At 46.4% G+C, this 17,500-nt stretch overlaps 2 protein-coding genes across 2 annotated transcripts in view; one reads left to right on the top strand and one right to left on the bottom strand.

The window, feature by feature from the left end:
* Positions 1-827, top strand: part of ddx39aa (DEAD (Asp-Glu-Ala-Asp) box polypeptide 39Aa) — a 10,670-nt gene extending 9,843 nt beyond the window's left edge. The window contains exons 9-10 of the mRNA XM_076288167.1: positions 11-158; positions 436-827. Of these exons, the coding sequence (XP_076144282.1) occupies positions 11-158; positions 436-452 (165 nt within the window). The 3' untranslated portion in view covers positions 453-827. The remainder of the gene's footprint in view (positions 1-10; positions 159-435) is intronic.
* A 3,764-nt stretch (positions 828-4,591) lies between these two features.
* Positions 4,592-16,466, bottom strand: LOC143126254 (CCN family member 1-like). Its single transcript, XM_076288159.1, has 5 exons — positions 16,215-16,466; positions 14,604-14,817; positions 10,682-11,122; positions 9,127-9,302; positions 4,592-4,943 (listed from the first exon to the last, which is right to left on the bottom strand). Exons 1-5 carry the CDS (start codon positions 16,263-16,265, stop codon positions 4,635-4,637), a joined length of 1,191 nt encoding a protein of 396 aa, XP_076144274.1. The 5' UTR covers positions 16,266-16,466; the 3' UTR covers positions 4,592-4,634.
* Between the last annotated feature and the right edge of the window lie 1,034 nt (positions 16,467-17,500).

The following is a 17,500-nucleotide window of genomic DNA, read 5'->3' as shown; positions in this document are numbered from 1 at the left end:
TTGGTAATAGGTGGCGCGTGCGGGTCGTTTCGGCACAAAGGGCCTGGCAGTCACGTTTGTGTCGGACGAAACAGACGCAAAAATTCTGAACGACGTGCAGGACCGGTTCGAGGTGAACGTGGCCGAGCTGCCAGAGGAAATTGACATCTCCACCTACAGTAAGCTCCATCAGTCTTAACTTTTAGGCCCCTGTCAGTTATGGATAATAATGCTAATCCTTTGTTTACATGGGGAAAGGTGTTGAGTCGCTAGGCCATTCCTTTATCATGGCGTGGCATCATTAGTGGGTCCTTGGTCCATCAATAAAGTCTTCTGTCATTCAGACTGCTTAGAGTAGCCTATGATTGCAAATCTGTGTTACACATGAAGGCTGAGTCTTGTATTTAACATTGCCCTCCCGCTCTTCTCCTCCCTCCTTTCTTTCTCTCTCTCTAGTCGAGCAGTCCAGATGAGGTGTCCAACACCCCCCACCTCCTGGTGGTCCCTGCAGATTTCCGTTGTCTCCACCAACCTCACCGGTTTTTTTTTTTTTTCCCTCCCTCTTGTGTGTTTGTTTGGTCCCTCTCTGAGTTCATCTCTCCCTCCTCCTCCTCTTCTCAGTGTCCCCTCCCTCACCATATGTCTAAATGGATTCACTTTTTTTGTGAATTAATTTTATTGTACCCATGGCAATGAGTCAGGTGTTTAATTTGGTGTTCTCTTAACGATCGTGGTTGTTCATTGATTTTAAAAGGAAATCATTTTTTTTATACAATGTCAGCTGAGTATTGTTTTTTTTTTATTTTGTTTTTTTTAAAATTAAATTTAATGGTATTCTAAACCCTCAATGTGTTTTGCTTTGGTACTTGCTGTGAATTTCATTGGTCTTGGGGAGGGGAAATAGTTGTTGCGTTGACGCATTGCAATGCTAATAGGAAAGATTTTACAACCAGAATTGGATCGTTACATGCTTTTTAATATTCTACAGCCAGACCTACCAATGACTACTTTTAGCTAAAATAGATCCTTAAACAAAAATAAAAATAATCAATCCCTAATAAAAGTGCACTGCACAGTTTTCCACAGGGGGGAGCTGTTTGATTTCCTCAGTCTTGCTCATGCCCCTGCCTGTTGCCTTGGTAGGGAAATAACACCTCCTGGCACTCTTGAACATGAAATCGGACCTGTCGGGGTGCATCGCGTCTCCGATAGTCGTGACCTGTGGGCTGTTTGGCAATGTAAGTGTTTTGATCAGGATAAAGAAGCTGGCAGTGGGATTTGAAGGGTGGCTGAGTGCAGAAGCTGTCAACATGAATGAAGATTATGGTTTTGTCAAAACTACCTGCATATGCTTTAACTTAAACTGCAATTAACTGGCCAGTTCAGCAGTGTTTTGATGTTTGATTAATTAGGCCTTACTCATTAGCACTGTAAAAGATGGAATGCTAAGGCCATTTTTGTCTCAAAGGACAAATGGGATTATTAAAAGTTTCAATTTTGTGTAACAAAACCTACTTCTTCCTTAAACATCCTAATTAAAGTTGTGTGGTTTTGTCTAGTGCCTCAGTAGTCTAGTATACAACCGATTAATATAGTCTACAACCGATTAATATAGTCTGTCTTGTGGTGTTTATCCAGTGGTGGTAAAGAGATGAGGGTATTTTAAACAGGCATGAAGGTAGACAGACCCAAATTAAATTGGGCCTTGAAATGAGATGAACCCAAAGGAATACAAACACAACTCTGGCACCAAATGTGAGTTTTTATTAGACCCTCTGGGTCAATTCCAATAGAGTTCCAGGATGAATCCCAGTGAAATTCAGTCATTTACCAGCAATGGTGGGTTCTCCTGGTGTTGTTTCATATTACAAAATTGTTTGTGAAAACAAGAACCAACTGATCCCAACGGCTCGCCATCAATCAACCCTCTGTCATCGTAACATCAGTCAAATGAAACAGTCATGCCAGTGTGTGTCAGAATCTGAGGACCACACACTGTGGAGATGCATATTGGCACAGACGGCTAATGCTCTCAAATGCTTTGCCGAAAACATATATTTCGTATCTTGTCACCCGTAATGCACCTTGTAACAAAATAGCGGGGTAAGAGACCCATCCAAGCCTGCACTATAAGGGGCACAGACATTTCTAAACCAACAGTGTACGTATCTGCTGCCCTGCAGAGAAGATTGTGAGTCCTTTTTGACCATCCCCTACACTGCTTTCTATGTTATGCATTGAGCTAATGGACAGGAGGAAGGTAAGCTACCAAAGTTAGCCTATATCTCGACATTTTCATACAACCAACGTAGGAACGTGGCTCAATCACTCTGGCAGCAGCTTACAGTGGGTTGGATCAGTGGTGTTAGACCCGTGTCAACAACTGTTGTCTTACAACCACTGGATTCAAAGTTTAACATTTCAACTTGTTTGTTATTAACAGTAGGCCTACTTGAAGAAAATGAAAATAGTTTTTAAAACTTTAAAAGTACGAACTGTAAAGCGTGCATTTTTTGTTTTGTTTTGCTGAGAATACGTCAGTGTAAGTCCTATGATGGTTGACTAATCTCTAGCCTTGACCTCTGAGATTTATTTCTGGAAGTTTCTGTGCCCCTTTTAAACTGGCGCTACCTCCACTCCCCGTCACTATAGCTACTAAATCAACCAGACGAAACACAAGTAATATGTGCCTGTCTGATTTGTAGTGTTCTTTTCTAAATCCGACCAAAATTTGGTCTTGGTATTGGTGAATTGCCTAAGCATTCTGTCCCCTGTTTAGGACATTGTTTTAAAGAGGAAACCTGGCGACATTATCCTTACGTAGCCTTCATCGTACAAAAGGCTTATGACATCACAATAAAACTTGGAATAGAAAAAGGAAAGCCGACGGGGCTTTCTCCAACTCCCAACGTCCCTCTTTATCTGAAAACAGTTGGAGTTCTACATAGTGCTTTTTTTCTGAGGAGGCGAAGTGAGTAAGAGGTGGATCGTTCCCGTGTCCTCAAGCGACAGCTCGTTTTTAGTTACCCTGGTATCGGTCTGCCACTAAAAAGAGCCAGGCCCTAACTATAATCAGGGGCGCGCGCGAACACACACACACACACACACACATAAATCTCCCGCTCTCTCTTTCTGGAACATTCGTCCATGGACCACACAGACATGAGGGTGAGGGTGGGGAAGAAATGACAACAAAAGAAGTCTGTTCTTAACCACACTTTTTCTGGGTCTTGGGAGGTGAACAGAGTCCCTTGCCACACACACACACAGGAATAAATATTACATGTTTTCAGCACGATGGGGTAATTGCTGATGGGGGGAGAGTCAATCCAGGCTTCACAGTCAGACTTTGTCTTTGGTTGATTGCATTGTGAGATTCCTTGGTGATATTGTATGCTCACATGCTTGGAAGTACAGACGCCTTACTGCCACATACATTCAGTTATGGCGAGCCTGTCCTTCGATTAAACAGCACCTTTAAACCTTGTGCATGGAAGCTCATCATTTAATAATTATGTCCACATGATGCATTCAATTAGACTGTCGAGTCTGACATTGCCTAAAAGTCTGAGAGCTAGCCTTGTAGCTTACATTTTCAGCTAACCCCCAGTTGTCTCAAACCTGTAAACTCTGTCTTTGTCCCTAATCTGGCGAGATTAGCATGGGTCTGTGGCTGTGTAGAGTATAGCTATCCTGACAAGTTAAACTGCAGTGAAGAGTTTTGTTGTAAAACTAGGGTGGTAGTTACCAAAGCATAGCTCAAAGGGTGGTGTAATCTTGCACACTGGCTTTAAATGGTGGTCACGGAAACACCTCTCTGTTGGCACCGGATGAGGTCTGTCTATTTTCAGTGACCCACGTTCACTACATAGCATTCACTCAAGGTTGTGTGTGTGTGTGTGTGTGTGTGTGTGTGTGTGTGTGTAAATGTAACGGAAGAAATGCATAGACCTCGTCTGACTAAATAGTTGGGGATTAATTTGATGAGCAGTCTTGGAATAAAAAAAATATTTAAGCAACATCAAACCGTTGGCTTGCAGAGGTATTTTCAGAGAGGAACATGAAGAACAAGACCCAGGGAGAAGACAGAAAGAACAGAACCAAAAACAAAACCAAATTAGGCTCAGTCAAATTCCGGAATATTCTAGAAGACCCGAGCTGTCGTCAGTCCCCAATCCCACCCCAGGACCCCGACCAGCAGAACTTGAACTGCCCAGGCTGTGGCCATAATGATCTCAAATCAAACCCAGACTCGAAAATGACCTCAAGTTGAGGCCTGTCAACCAACCCAACCCTGGCCCAGGGTCTCCAGACCAGATCAGTTAACTGGACTGATAACTGAGGCCAAGCCAGCCAACCTCAGAACCCGGCCCAGTCCACAGACTCAATTCAACTGTAAAGAACTACATCTGAAAGACCCATTCATATCAAACAAGGATAACCTTCCCCCTTACATCGATCGGGACAAGTGCAAATCCCAGTCTCGATCAAACCGATCGTCCAAGTTGGGTCCAAAACAATTGTCCTCGCCTTTCGCTCTCTCTCTCTCCCCCTCTTGTCGTTTCTAGTCCAAAACACCAGTTGCCCCCCCCCCCCACATGTCTCTCCTTTATCCACCACTCTCTCTCTCTCTTTTTCTCTTCCTCTCTTCCTCTCTAGTCCAGGAACTTGTGGGTGTCTCCGTACATCCAGCGCATGGGCGGCAGCGCCGCTTCGTTCAGATGGCCGCAGTCCTCGCTGCTGCAGCGGCAGGACTGGACGAACATGACAGCGCGCTCCACCTGCGTGCCGCCGGGGCACCGGAAGGGCACCTGGACGGTGCGGGAGCGTGCGGGCTGGCAACAGCGGCCGTCCAGGCACACGCCGCAGTGGTTGGGCCGGTAGAGGCGGACGCTGCGGCAGCCGGCGTAGACGAGGTGGACGGGCTCGGGGGACTTCCGGGTGCGGGTGCACTTCTTTCCTCTCTGTGATGGGAGGAGGACGGAGAGAGAGAGAGAGAGAGAGAGAGAGAGAGAGAGAGAGAGAGAAAGAGGGGGGAAAATAATGAAAGGTGCAGAGGGTAGGGGAGAGATATGAGGGCATGATGACAGGATGGAGAGAGAGACAGACAGATAGGGAGAGAGAGAGAGAGAGAAAATAATGAATGGTGGAGAGGGTAGAGGGAGAGATATGAGGGCATGATGAAAGGATGGTGAGAGAGAGAGAGAGGAAATAAGAGAGGATAATGAAAGGATGGGGGGAACAGAGGAACAGAGAGGGATGACAGGGTGAAGAGAGAGAGGGGGAAATGGTGATGACGGAAGGAGAGAGAGGGAAGGAAAGAGTTAAAGGGGAGGAGAGGGGGATAAGAGAGTGAGAGGAGGAATGAGGGTTGATGTGAGTGGAAAGAAATGATGGTGGGACAGAGATGACACAGGGTGAGAGATAGAGAGAGACAGAGGGAAGAAAAGATGGAAAGAAAAGAAGGAACACAGAAAGAAGGATATGAGAGTGAGAGAACGAAGAGAAGCACAAGAGGGAGAGACAGAGAGAAAGAGAGAGAGATAGATAATGAATACATTGTTCCCATGCAACAACACATTACATGTCCATAACACCATCAGATATATCATCCAATGGACACATTGAGGGAGTGCTCATGTTTACGTGCATATACTGTAAAACCCAGGAATAACAAGCTGGGGGAGTGTTCATGTTTACGTGCATATACTGTAAAACCCAGGAATAACAAGCTGGGGGAGTGTTCATGTTTACGTGCATATACTGTAAAACCCAGGAATAACAAGCTGATCACAGACTGGCAAGTGCTGACACACACGGGGGGAGGCCGAGAGAGGATTCAGCTTCTGACATAACACTGCTAGGCAACACTGGCCCCAACACATCGCTCAGTGCAACAGAACACAATATTGTATCCTTGGCCAAAACTTGCCTACTTGCTTTAGGCTGAGAACAGTTGAAGACTGATCGTCATAGTGCCCAGATATGCAAAGCAGGGTTTGGCAGAGGGGAACTATATCTTTAAAAGTAGGGTTTGTCAGAGGGGAACTACAACTTTAAAGGGAGTGTTTGTCCGAGGGGGACTAGATCTTTAAAGGTAGGGTTTGTCCGAGGGGTACTAAATTTTTAAATCAGGGTTGGGGTTGTCAGAGGGTAACTACACCTTTAAAGGCAGGGTTTGTCAGACGGTAACTACACCTTTAAAGGCAGGGTTTGTCAGAGGGGAGCCGCCCTCTCAGGCTGACTGCCCTAGGACCATGTCTCCTCCACACATAGGGCTTTCAGATATAACCTCCGGAGTATATGCGGAGGTTTGTCAAACGGAGGTCCTACCCTTCGGATGATTCAGATATGATGCTAACCTGCGGACCTTATACTGACCTTATACGGACCTATGTGTTAACGACATACACGCACATTACAGAATCTCCGTGTGGTTGTCGAGTGAGGGGTGGGGGCTTGTAGAGTTCAGCTGTGACAGCTGCTGTTTGTTTACAAAGTGTATGCATTATGTAGGCTAAAGAAGAAAAATCAATTGTGCGTAGGCTAATACTTGAAGTAGTCACATAAGTGCGCACTTGTAAGTATTTGTATGTGTGCTTCGAATAAACACATTATCTGTTTTCAACATTATGTAGCAGAATTACTTGAACCCCAAATCTGGTTTGCGTTGGAGAGAGCATGCACAAACTTTATGGTACCAGCCAATTCAGTAGGCTAACTCAAGACTTCAAAGCAATCATATACAACGTTTTTAAGCAACAAACAAAATACTAACATAACAGTGAAGTGGTTCGTTTTTTCATGGTTTATTTTTCCAAAAGCATCCTCCCCATGTGTCTAATGCAGCTTGGAACAAAGTTGGGTTTTCTTCGTTTTCATTTTTCTAGGCATATTTATGCTCAACAAATATCAGCGAGCTCAGCAGTGAGGTCATGAGAAGGCTATCAATGAACAGAAAACCGACCGTGTTGGCTAACAATTTATTAAATACTCCTGTTATTGTCGTCAACGACGTCGCTGTAGGCTACTGCCTTTTCAGCGCCTTCTGCTTATGATGATTTGGTCTTTTGAATTCCTTTGGCCTTGCGATGCAGTTGTAGGCTACATCAACGTGTCTCTTGCCGTTCCCTTCACAATGCTGTCTGCCCTCATGGACAGTAGCTCCGTGATGTCTGCATCTTTCCAGGTCGGAGATTTTCTGGACAGCACTATGCCACTCCATCATAACACTGGCATTTAAAGGAACCATATGTAAGAAATGTATTTAAATTAATCATAAAATGCCCCTGATATGTCACTAGACATTAAGAAATCATGTTCATTTCAAATACTTATATCACTGACAATAGTAGACCGGCCAGGATATTGTCATTTAAAAAGTGAAGTTGCAGCCCTTAACTGATGTTGATGTTGTGTTTTGTCATGTCATGTTGTGTTTTGGCCTGATGCGCCACCCTCCACCTATCTACTAATCACGAAGTCAGTAGTGTTTCGGCATGTGGGTAAGGGGGAGGGGATACACCGCTCTACAGTAATTTGAAAGTGATTGCAGTACCAGTTTTGGCCACAATCTTACATATGGTTCCTTTAAGTCAGATTTAACCACATGGACGCACGAAAGAAACGTCACCGACACGCCCTCTCACTAGGTGTGAATTTTAACCGCATGTTCTACGCTTTGTTCAGACACAGCACATTTACATAATGTCCGGAGGAAATACTAGGGGGGGAGCAGTAGAACAACCGGCTAAGTTTGGACTTCCATATGACCGTTTATGTTGTTCAGATATACGGTCCCACCGTTTAACATCCGCCGAACCTCCGGTCTTACACGTATGTCTGAAAGGGCTTACAGAGAGTCCCTGGATCACACAACACACACAGAGAGTCCCTGGATCACACAACACACACACACAGAGTCCCTGGATCACACAACACACACACAGAGTCCCTGGATCACACAACACACACACAGAGTCCCTGGATCACACAACACACACACAGAGTCCCTGGATCACACAACACACACAGTTGCAGTTATTATAGCTACTGCACGGCCCATTTAGCCGCCAATCCAGGCAGGCTGGTTTAGAGTCGGCCTCAGGGGTCCCAGCCTGAGAACCAGAGGAATAGAGGGGGGGGGGGGGACTATCTGACTGCGTGTCCAGAGAGAGGCACTCACTGAGACGGGCACTGCACTGGAATGTGTTGGGGGAGGTGGTATTTTGGTGTGTGTGTGTGTGTGTGTGGGGGGGGGGGGGGGGCGAGAGAGAGAAAAGAGAAAGAGAGTACAGTATATGTGTCTGTGTGTGACTCAATGTGAGTGTGTGTGTGTGTGTGTGAATGTGTGAAAGAGAGAGAGTGTGTGTTTGTATTTGTGTGTGTGTGTCTGTCTGAGAAGGGGGCTGGGGGCATGTGGTGGGGTGGGGGGTCTTGTGTTATATTTAAATGGACATCAACAGGAGTGTCTGGATCAACTGGTTCCCATGTACTACTATTTCAACCCCCTCACTGGCCCACACAACAGCCTCGATATTCATCAAAACATAACCATAGACATATACATTATATATATAGATATAGATAGATATAGATAGATATATAGACACCAAGATATAAAGGTAATACACTCTCTATAGAGGGTGGTAAAGGAGAAATAGTGTAGTAATCGTCTTTTCTTAGTGACTGGCCTGCCTGGGAAAATAGAGACAGGCGAGATTGGATGGGTCGTAGTGACAGGAAGAAAAATAACCGGGTGCCATTCCAGTTGCTGGGGTGACGGAAGGTTACATTAGTAAACATCGACACTCAAATAGCAGAGCGCGCTAAGTGCTAAAGATGATACGCTAGCTCCTAAAAGAGGGTACCTTGTCTGACACATGTAGTTGTGCAACTTATAATCTCTTATAAAATCCTAACCCCTGTATATTTGGTGAATGTGTTTGGAGGGACAGGGGAAGGGTAGCTAGGTTGGCCCATATGGAATAAGTCTGTTAAACGTATGAATATTGACTTATATGTAATATCATAAAACAAGTTAGAACGAGAGTTCTTCCATTGTTCCATTATAGCCCAACTTTCGGTGCTGCTAACCATTTACACCATCTCAACAGATTTCGCCTTTGGTTTGATGGACAGCTGTACCTTGGGGAGGATATCCAATGAGCTGCAGGGTCTGATGTTGCAGAGGCGGGTTTCCTTCTGCAGCTTGCACTGGGCGTTGTCGTTGGTGATGCGGGAGGACACTCCCACTCCACAGCTGCTGGAGCACGGTGACCAATCAGTGGTCTGAACCACACACTTCTGAGAGGGACTCCAGACTATGGAGTGAGAGAGAGAGAGAGAGAGAAAGAGAGAGAGGAGTGTATGAGGGGTGTGTGAGAGAAAGATTTTTATTACAATGTTTAACAGCACAAAACTTAAATCAATCAATATGAGCAAAATGTTTGAAAAAAGGCAAAAACACAAAGTCAAACCAGACATCAGACATAGAGATAGAGAAAGAGAGAGACAGAGAGAGAGAGGGATGGAGGGAGATAGATGTAAAGAAAGATGGTGAGAGATATAGAGAGAGATAGAGATCAGCAGAGCGATGGAGAGAGAGAGAGAGAGACAGAGAGAGAGAGGGATGGAGGGAGATAGATGTAAAGAAAGATGGTGAGAGATATAGAGAGAGATAGAGATCAGCAGAGTGATGGAGAGAGAGAGAGACAGAGATGGATGGTGGAGAGAGATGGATACATAAACATCAGGAAAATTACTGACTGCCATCACTGTTCCCACATTGTTTATGGAATGAGTGAGACAGAGAGAGACTTTGATTTTCTCAGGACACATTCAAATTTATAAGTGAATCAAATCGCCATAAGATGTCAAGAGAAAGTACATAAAGGCAGCCAAATCTATATGAGAATGTGAGGAAGACAGGGAAACAGAAAGAGAGAGAAAAAAGAGCTTGGCCAGTAAAAAAAAAGTCTGTATCCTCTACTGAAGAACTCTCCAAGAACGAAAGAAAGAAAGAAAGAAAGAAAGTTCTTAATTTCATGCCTTTAATGCTATTCCCCCAGACTACAGAGGCTCGCCTTGAAACAGAAACGTTGAGCCAAATTTATCTCAATAAAATTAAATCTGAGTTAAATGTTCATGTGACATTACTTAGGCAAAGCCTTGAAATATGTAGGACAGACTGTCGTCATGTCTTGTCCTACATACGGTTACCATTTGAAAAGACACTGAATGTCATTAGACTCTCATAATTCACACGCAACTAGAGAACAATAATATGCTAAACAGATGATTTAACTGGCAAAGACTTACTTTCCAGTCCTTACCCTCTGTTCTAACCCGCAATCAACCACATTGCGTTAACCACCAGGGAATAATACTGAATAGACTCGTCTGTCTCCCATTATCATAACTATGACTACATTACCCATGATGCAAAACTCACCTGGCAGATGCATGTAGCCCTGCATTATTGCCATGTCCTGCCTGCCATCATCAGGACTCATTTGACTTCATGCAGCGCTGCACAGATCTGGCTGAACGTGTCTTTTGAACAATGCAGACTCCAGCATGCATCAACTTCAGCCAGAACTGCATAGTGCTGCATGAAGTCACATGAACCCATTGACTTAACTACCTATGATGCGGTCTGCCATCATGCCCATGACTACACTACCCATGATGCTTTACTCACCTGGTAGATGCTTGTAGCCTTGCTCGTCTGCCCAGTTCAGCGTTCCTCTCTCCGCCACCTCGTTGGTCACCCTATTGTTCTGATAATCTGGACGGTGCGGTGTCAGGCTGTACTGTTGGCCATCGTCAAGGCGATTCTGGTCCTGATGCTGCGGCTGCTGCTGCTTGGGCCTGGTCTTTGTCGGTTTCCGCGTCTTCGGGGGCAGCAGGGGCGGCAGCGCCCCCATGTGGCAGTCCACGCTGAAGCAGCACTGGCCGGGCACGCGGACCAGGCGCGGGTAGGGGCACTCGGCGGAGGCCAGGGGCAGCTGGGTGGCGCAGAGCGGGGTGCAGCCTACCGCGCCGTCCACACACGTGCACTGGTGCTTGCAGCTCACGCGGAAGCTCTCGCCGTTCTGGTACATGCGGCCGCCGAACTCGCAGCTGCGGCCCTCCAATTTGGCTTTGTGGATGAGTAAGGGAGAGACGGAGAGAGAGAGAGGGAGGGAGGGAGGGAGAGAGAGAGAGAGAGAGAGGGAGGGAGGGAGAGAGAGAGAGGTAGGGGGAAAGAGAGGGAGGGAGGGAGGGAGAGAAAGAGAGAGAGAGAGAGAGGGAGGGAGGGAAAGAGAGAGGAAGGGAAGGAGGGAGGGAGAGACAGAGAGAGAGAGAAAGAGAGAATAAAGAGGAGGATGGGAAGGGAGAAACAGAGCAAGAGTCAGTGTTTTAAAGTACATACAGTAGGCATTTTAAGATGCAGTCTAATCAATCACTGTCTTAATTGGACCAGTGTCTTAGTTGAACATGTCCAGGAGGCGTCTCGTTCTGAAAGTGACTGAACAAAATGGCCAACAGTGCCTCTGATGTCCACAGTGCCAGAAGGGATGAATCATCCTGTGTTGATGGATCAATGTCTCCCCATATTGTGTGATTAATGATCATTTATTTTCATTATTGGCCATTATTGTCCATATTCCATACCCCTGGTATGAAATCAAAGATGGCCGCCTCCCTGTCTGGTAACCATAACAATCTGCCATAACACTCCACACAGGCAGGTCTAGCGCCCACCTCAGAGAAAACCCACACCACCGCGGCACGGCCAGCGGCCCCCCTCCTGGGACTCCTCAAATACACAAGCTGGAGTCTTACCTTACCGCGTCTGTGTGTGTGTGCTCTCTCAAAATGTCTGCCATGTGCGAGCGTGGCACGCCCAACACACACACACACACACACACACACACACACACGCATATGCATACACGTACACACAGACACACACACATACACGCACACACACACGCACACACACGCACACCCACGCACAGACACACTCACACTCACACGCACACCCACGCACAGACACACTCACACACACACACTTACACACTCACACTCACACTCACACACTCACACACACGCACTCACACACACGCACTCACACACACACACACACAGACACACACACACACACACGCACAACCCCCAGGTATGTGTCTGGTGTGTCAGTCACGGCCGAAGGGGTGTGTTCCTTCCACCCAGTGGTCCTCTAACGCAGACACAACAACCCAGCACTAGAAATACACCAAACACGGAACAGGGGGCCCAGTCCCCGTGGGGGTCAAAGGTTAACGAGAGGGCAGTGGCAGGGGACGCGATATCCGATCCTGCTGCCCACACACATACACCACCACAAGCACACACACACACACACACACACACACACACACACACAACACACAAATCACACACACACTCAAACACACCCACCCAGCACACACATCACACACCTCAGCTGACGCTGGTGTGAAGGGGACATGGGGAGGATTCTTTTTTTTTTTTTTTTTTTTGGGGGGGGGGTTATTCTTGGGGTTCCATTCTAGTCCGTGGTGGCATCGGGCGAGGGATGGGCTTCAGAATGTTTCAGAACTCCTGTCCGCTTTTCCATGACCCCCCCCCCCCCCCTCAAAAAACCACACATCCTTCACCATCTGCCTATATGCTAAAAATAAGATAAAGGTAGAAAATAACCCCCCTCTCCTCTTCCAGCCTGTATGCGTCTAAATAGCATCTTTACAGGGGATTGCCCACCGTATTGCGCTTGACAAGGGTGAGGCAAGGCGTGACAGATAGTGAGGGAGTGTGTGTGTGTGTGTGTGTGTGTGTGTGTGTGTGTGTGTGTGTGTGTGTGTGTGTGTGTGTGTGTGTGTGTGTGTGTGTGTGTGTGTGTGTGTAAGAGACATAGAGATGGAGAGGGAAGACAGAGCGTGAGAGAGAGAGAGTACTTAAGAGAGACACTGTGTGTGTGTGTGTCAGAAGAGGTGGATGGGTGTGAAACATGAATGTCAGTTGAGCTAGGCCCACCCATCAAAGTGCACAAAGAAAAAAGGTGTCACCTTAACATGACCCTGTGAAACCCTGTCTCTCAATGCAGTCGGTGGAAGTAGCAACGTTTGAAAAGGATAGAAACAGGAGAGAAACAGAGGAAGTCAATAGACAGAAAAAAGGAAGAAAAGGGTTTTTGTCAGTGTCAAAGTAAAAGCCATAGAGAAAAAGAAAGAAACGACGGGGACTGTGTCATCACAATGCAAACATCCTCATGCAGGTGATGGTATGCCTGTGTGTTTAGGACATCCTGAGAATATACTGTGTCACATTTGGTTGAGTTGTGACTCATTTGGTTGAGTTGTGACTCATTTGAGTAGGAATGCAAACTTCTGAGGCCCAGTTCTACCTGGGAGTCAAATACATGAGTCATATTCATGAACAAGGAGTATATCCATAAACCTGCCGACAGAGAGCCGATCCTAAGAACGAACAAGAAGCAAAATGTATAAACCTGGAGCTTTTCCTCCTGAACTTAGCAAGAGAAACTGTGATCTTTAAATTATATTGGCACACTAAACCAACTGCACTTTGAATTAAGCTTAGAGACACTGAACCAACAATAAACTCCACGGAAACGGATCTGTTGTCTGTGATAGAAGCCTTAAAATCAGCCAGAGTAGCAGCTCGGTCCTTGCTACTCATCTTGCTTGACTCATCAGCTGTTTTGACACGGCCAACCACCCCATCCTACTATCCGTACTCTCAAGCATGGGCATTACAGGCAAAGCGCTCCTGGTTTGAATCCTACCTCACTGGGCGATCGTTCAATGCGTCATGGTGATCATCCACAACATCCACATCTCACGGCCTCGTCACAGGGGTGCCCCAAGGCTCGGTGCTGGGGCCCCTTCTGTTTGCCGTGTAGGCCTGATTATCCAACTCGCATGACTTCTACGCTGATTATACCCAAATACATCTGTCTTTCCCGCCTGACAACACCACGTCTTGCTTTGGATATCGAATTGTATCCTCTCTGACACACCCACTTGGATAAAGGAACACCATGTCCAACTAAGCCTCTGTAGCACTGAACTGCTGCTGGTCTTCACAGCCAAACAGACTTCACAGCCAATCACTACTGACTCCTTTTCTCTTGCTCCAATAAAGGCTGCAATAACCTTGGGTGTCATGATTGATGACCAGCTAACCTTCTCTGACCATGTTGCCTTTGTCACCCAGTTGTGTCTCTTTGCACTATTCAACATAAGGACAATCAGGCTGTACCTAAACCAACATGCCACCCAGCTCTTGGTGCTGACCATGGTTATCTCTCGCCTCGACAACTGCAACGCCCTCCTCACGGGCCTTCCGGCTTCGAACCGGCAACCCTCTGGTTCCAAGTCCGAAGCGCTAACCAGTAGGCCACGGCTGAACTGGTCGGGATTCGAACCGGCAACCCTCCCCAAATGCTCTGATAAAGTCTTACGTTAAACCCTCGGCCACTACGTTCCTCCAAGGAACGTCGTCTGGAACTGCCGTCCCCCTACACACACACACACATCAATCCAGACTGTTTTCATTTGATTCCCGTTTCCCCGGGCCCGTTCCCCGCTCCTCACCTCTGCACACGCCCCACGTGCTGGCAGCGTCGTTGCCGTAGTTACACTCGAGGCCCTTGTGGCGGTCACAGGGGCGCGCGGCGCTGCAGTCCTGGTTGAGCTGGGCGGCACACACCCGGCAGCAGCCACAGCCGTCCTCCACGGAGCTCACGCCAGGCGGGCACGAGGGGGGCACCGCGGGGCACCGGCACACGGCCGGGCAGCTGGCAGCCACCTACAGAGGGAGGGGGTTAAAACACCTAGTTAAAATATTCTCACACACACAAAGGGATAGATAGATAGATAGATATATAGACAGATATATACTTTATTGAGCCCTAGGGGGTGGGATGTGCCTGAGGGTTTTGGTTTGGAGAACTGATGTATGTGTGCGAGAGTGTGTGTGTGTGTGTGTATGTGTGTGTGACTGTGTTGAGTGTGTTGTGTGAGAGAGATGAGTAAAGTTAGAAAAGTAAAAAGAACTGATGGTGTGTGTGCACTGAGAAAATTAAGACAGGAGGTATCTGAATATCTGCCTATTCAGTGTGTGTGTGTGTGTGTGTAAAGTGTGATAAAGAGGGAGATCAAATAGCTTTTATTGTAACTTCACATTAATTCATGTCGACCCCAACTGTACAACTGACAGTGTGTCTGTCTGTATATTTGAGTGTGTGTCAGGAGGAGAGAAAAAACTGTTTAGTATTAAAATCCTTTCCACACACACACACACATACACACACCACTCAGCCAGTGTCTAGAATCATGAAAACAGACGGCAGGCAAGGCCATAACGAGAGGGCTGTTACACAACTCTTCTCACAAATCAGACATAACTGACATTAGTGGGGGAGTCACAGAGATTAACTCTCAATGAGCCGCATGATAGATGCTTGTGACTCAACTCAATTCCCGCTATAGACACAAACCTGAGCCAGTATTCCAGTATTTATTTATTTTTTTAATGCGTGCATAGACGAGACAGACAAGATAGATAGTGGATGATAACGAACGCACGGGTCATGTCTAGACACTATCGGAGTTCGCGGAAGTCAGCTGAAGTTACTCTCCCCGTGCCAACTCGTGATCAAAGTTACAGCGCGCAACCGTCTAGCATGCCCATTTACCGAGTTACCGGAGGAACAAGGAGAGCACTCATACACATGTCCGTGCGGAGCGTAGCGCAGACAGACATACAGACTCGGAGACAGACTGACAGATTGATTGATGAGATACCGGACGCATAGACGATTAACCAGACGCGCCACAGACAGAAATGACAGACGTATCTAGTTATGCAATGACTATCACTCATTGTCTCTCTTTTTACAGTCTCTCTCTGTTTAAAGTAACCATTGGATGACACTCATTAAAGCTCCGAAGATGGACACAGGCATGCATAAGGATGCGTAATTGCCAACTCGCGCTCAGACATCTACTTTATGCTTTAATGAGTGGAGGAGCCCAATAGGTTTTCCTAAAGTTGATCAACGAACTGCAGCTTTGACAGGAGTGTGTCAGACATGACAAACAGATGCAGCAGTTCTATGAGGTTGCTGTGTGCATCCCATATGATCCATCAGAAAACATGTAATTGCACTTCGTAGACAACAGATTATGCAACGAGAAACTTACCATATAGATGGTCGCCATTGTCAAAAAAGCCAGTGATATCAAAGAGGTCATGGCTAAATATCCTTTTCTGATAAACAAAACGGTCTTCAAAGAGGGTACTAGTAAACAACGCAATGAAAAGTAAGCAAATAAAATAATTGACAGGCAGCCTCCAAAACAGCCTGAGGTCAACAGAAAGAAAATAAAAACAGCAGGAAGAAAGTATAGAATGAAATTGCTCAAAAATGTATGGTCATTTACTCTCCCGCCACGAAGTACTGTGGGTCGTCAACTTTCCTCTACCTTGCAACCACGCTCTGCTGATGAAATTTATACCGACCTCGTGCGCCTCTTGGAGACCACGCCCACTACCATATGTGCAGCCAGTTAACGACAGGGCACCTGGCCAAGACATTCCAAAGGGGTGGGGCCAGCCGGCAGCGGCGAAGCGGATTGGGGGGGCTTGATCAGGGATGAATACCGTCATTCATAAAATCGCCGAATTACTCTGCATACCGCTGAGGCCCGACTCATAGTGTTTGTTATTTTGTCTCAAATCAAAATATTATCCGTGCTTTTAAGTCGCAGTCGCACACATTCCAGCCTTCACTCGCTGTTCTGCTAACACCTAGAAAAATATACCCAGCTGGTCGCCGTCTGATATCTTAATAGCAGAACCGCCGCAGAAAAAAAGGCAAAGGTATTTCCTCCTCGGACTTCTACTGCGCGGGGAAAATTCAATATCCACAGGCCCGGTGCACTATTAACTTCACAAGCGGTCGTTTGTTTGAGACCAAGTGAGGACGAAGCTAGTTGGGTAAACCCACGCCACTTTGAAATGACTAGAGCTTCCTGTGCAGTCTAAACAAGGGTCTTGGGAGAATGAGGGTGGGAATTTTGGAGTCTGCACAGATAATTAGGTTAAAAGGGAATAAAGAAACGTTTATCTTTAGGCATATAAACCTGTATTGCTGTATAGATAGGCTTTACCTAGATGTCTGAAATTATTGGTTCAGCTTTAAGTTGGTGAAGACAACATGTTACTGAAGCTGTTTGTAATCAGTGCACCATATCATGTTTTATGAAGTGTAACTAGGTATTTTTTCAACAAGTGTCATGCACACACACCACACCTCCACCTTTTACTTCCTCTCTCTCTCTCTTTCTCTCTCTTTCTCCCTCTTTCTCCTTCCACTCACTCTCTTCTTCTCACTCAATCACTCTGCATGTCGTTTCTCTCCTCTCAACACTGAGCTTCAGCGGTGGAAGAATGAAAAGAATGCACAGCGGGCATCGGTAAGAGCACA

The sequence above is a fragment of the Alosa pseudoharengus genome, unplaced genomic scaffold (assembly GCF_046254945.1).
Source record: "Alosa pseudoharengus isolate Yale_2024_CS ecotype anadromous, Long Island Sound unplaced genomic scaffold, YU_APseudo_1.1 YU_APseudo_1.1_scf_1, whole genome shotgun sequence".
NCBI classification, from domain to species: domain Eukaryota; kingdom Metazoa; phylum Chordata; class Actinopteri; order Clupeiformes; family Clupeidae; genus Alosa; species Alosa pseudoharengus.
This window is presented reverse-complemented; position numbering and strand designations above follow the sequence as displayed.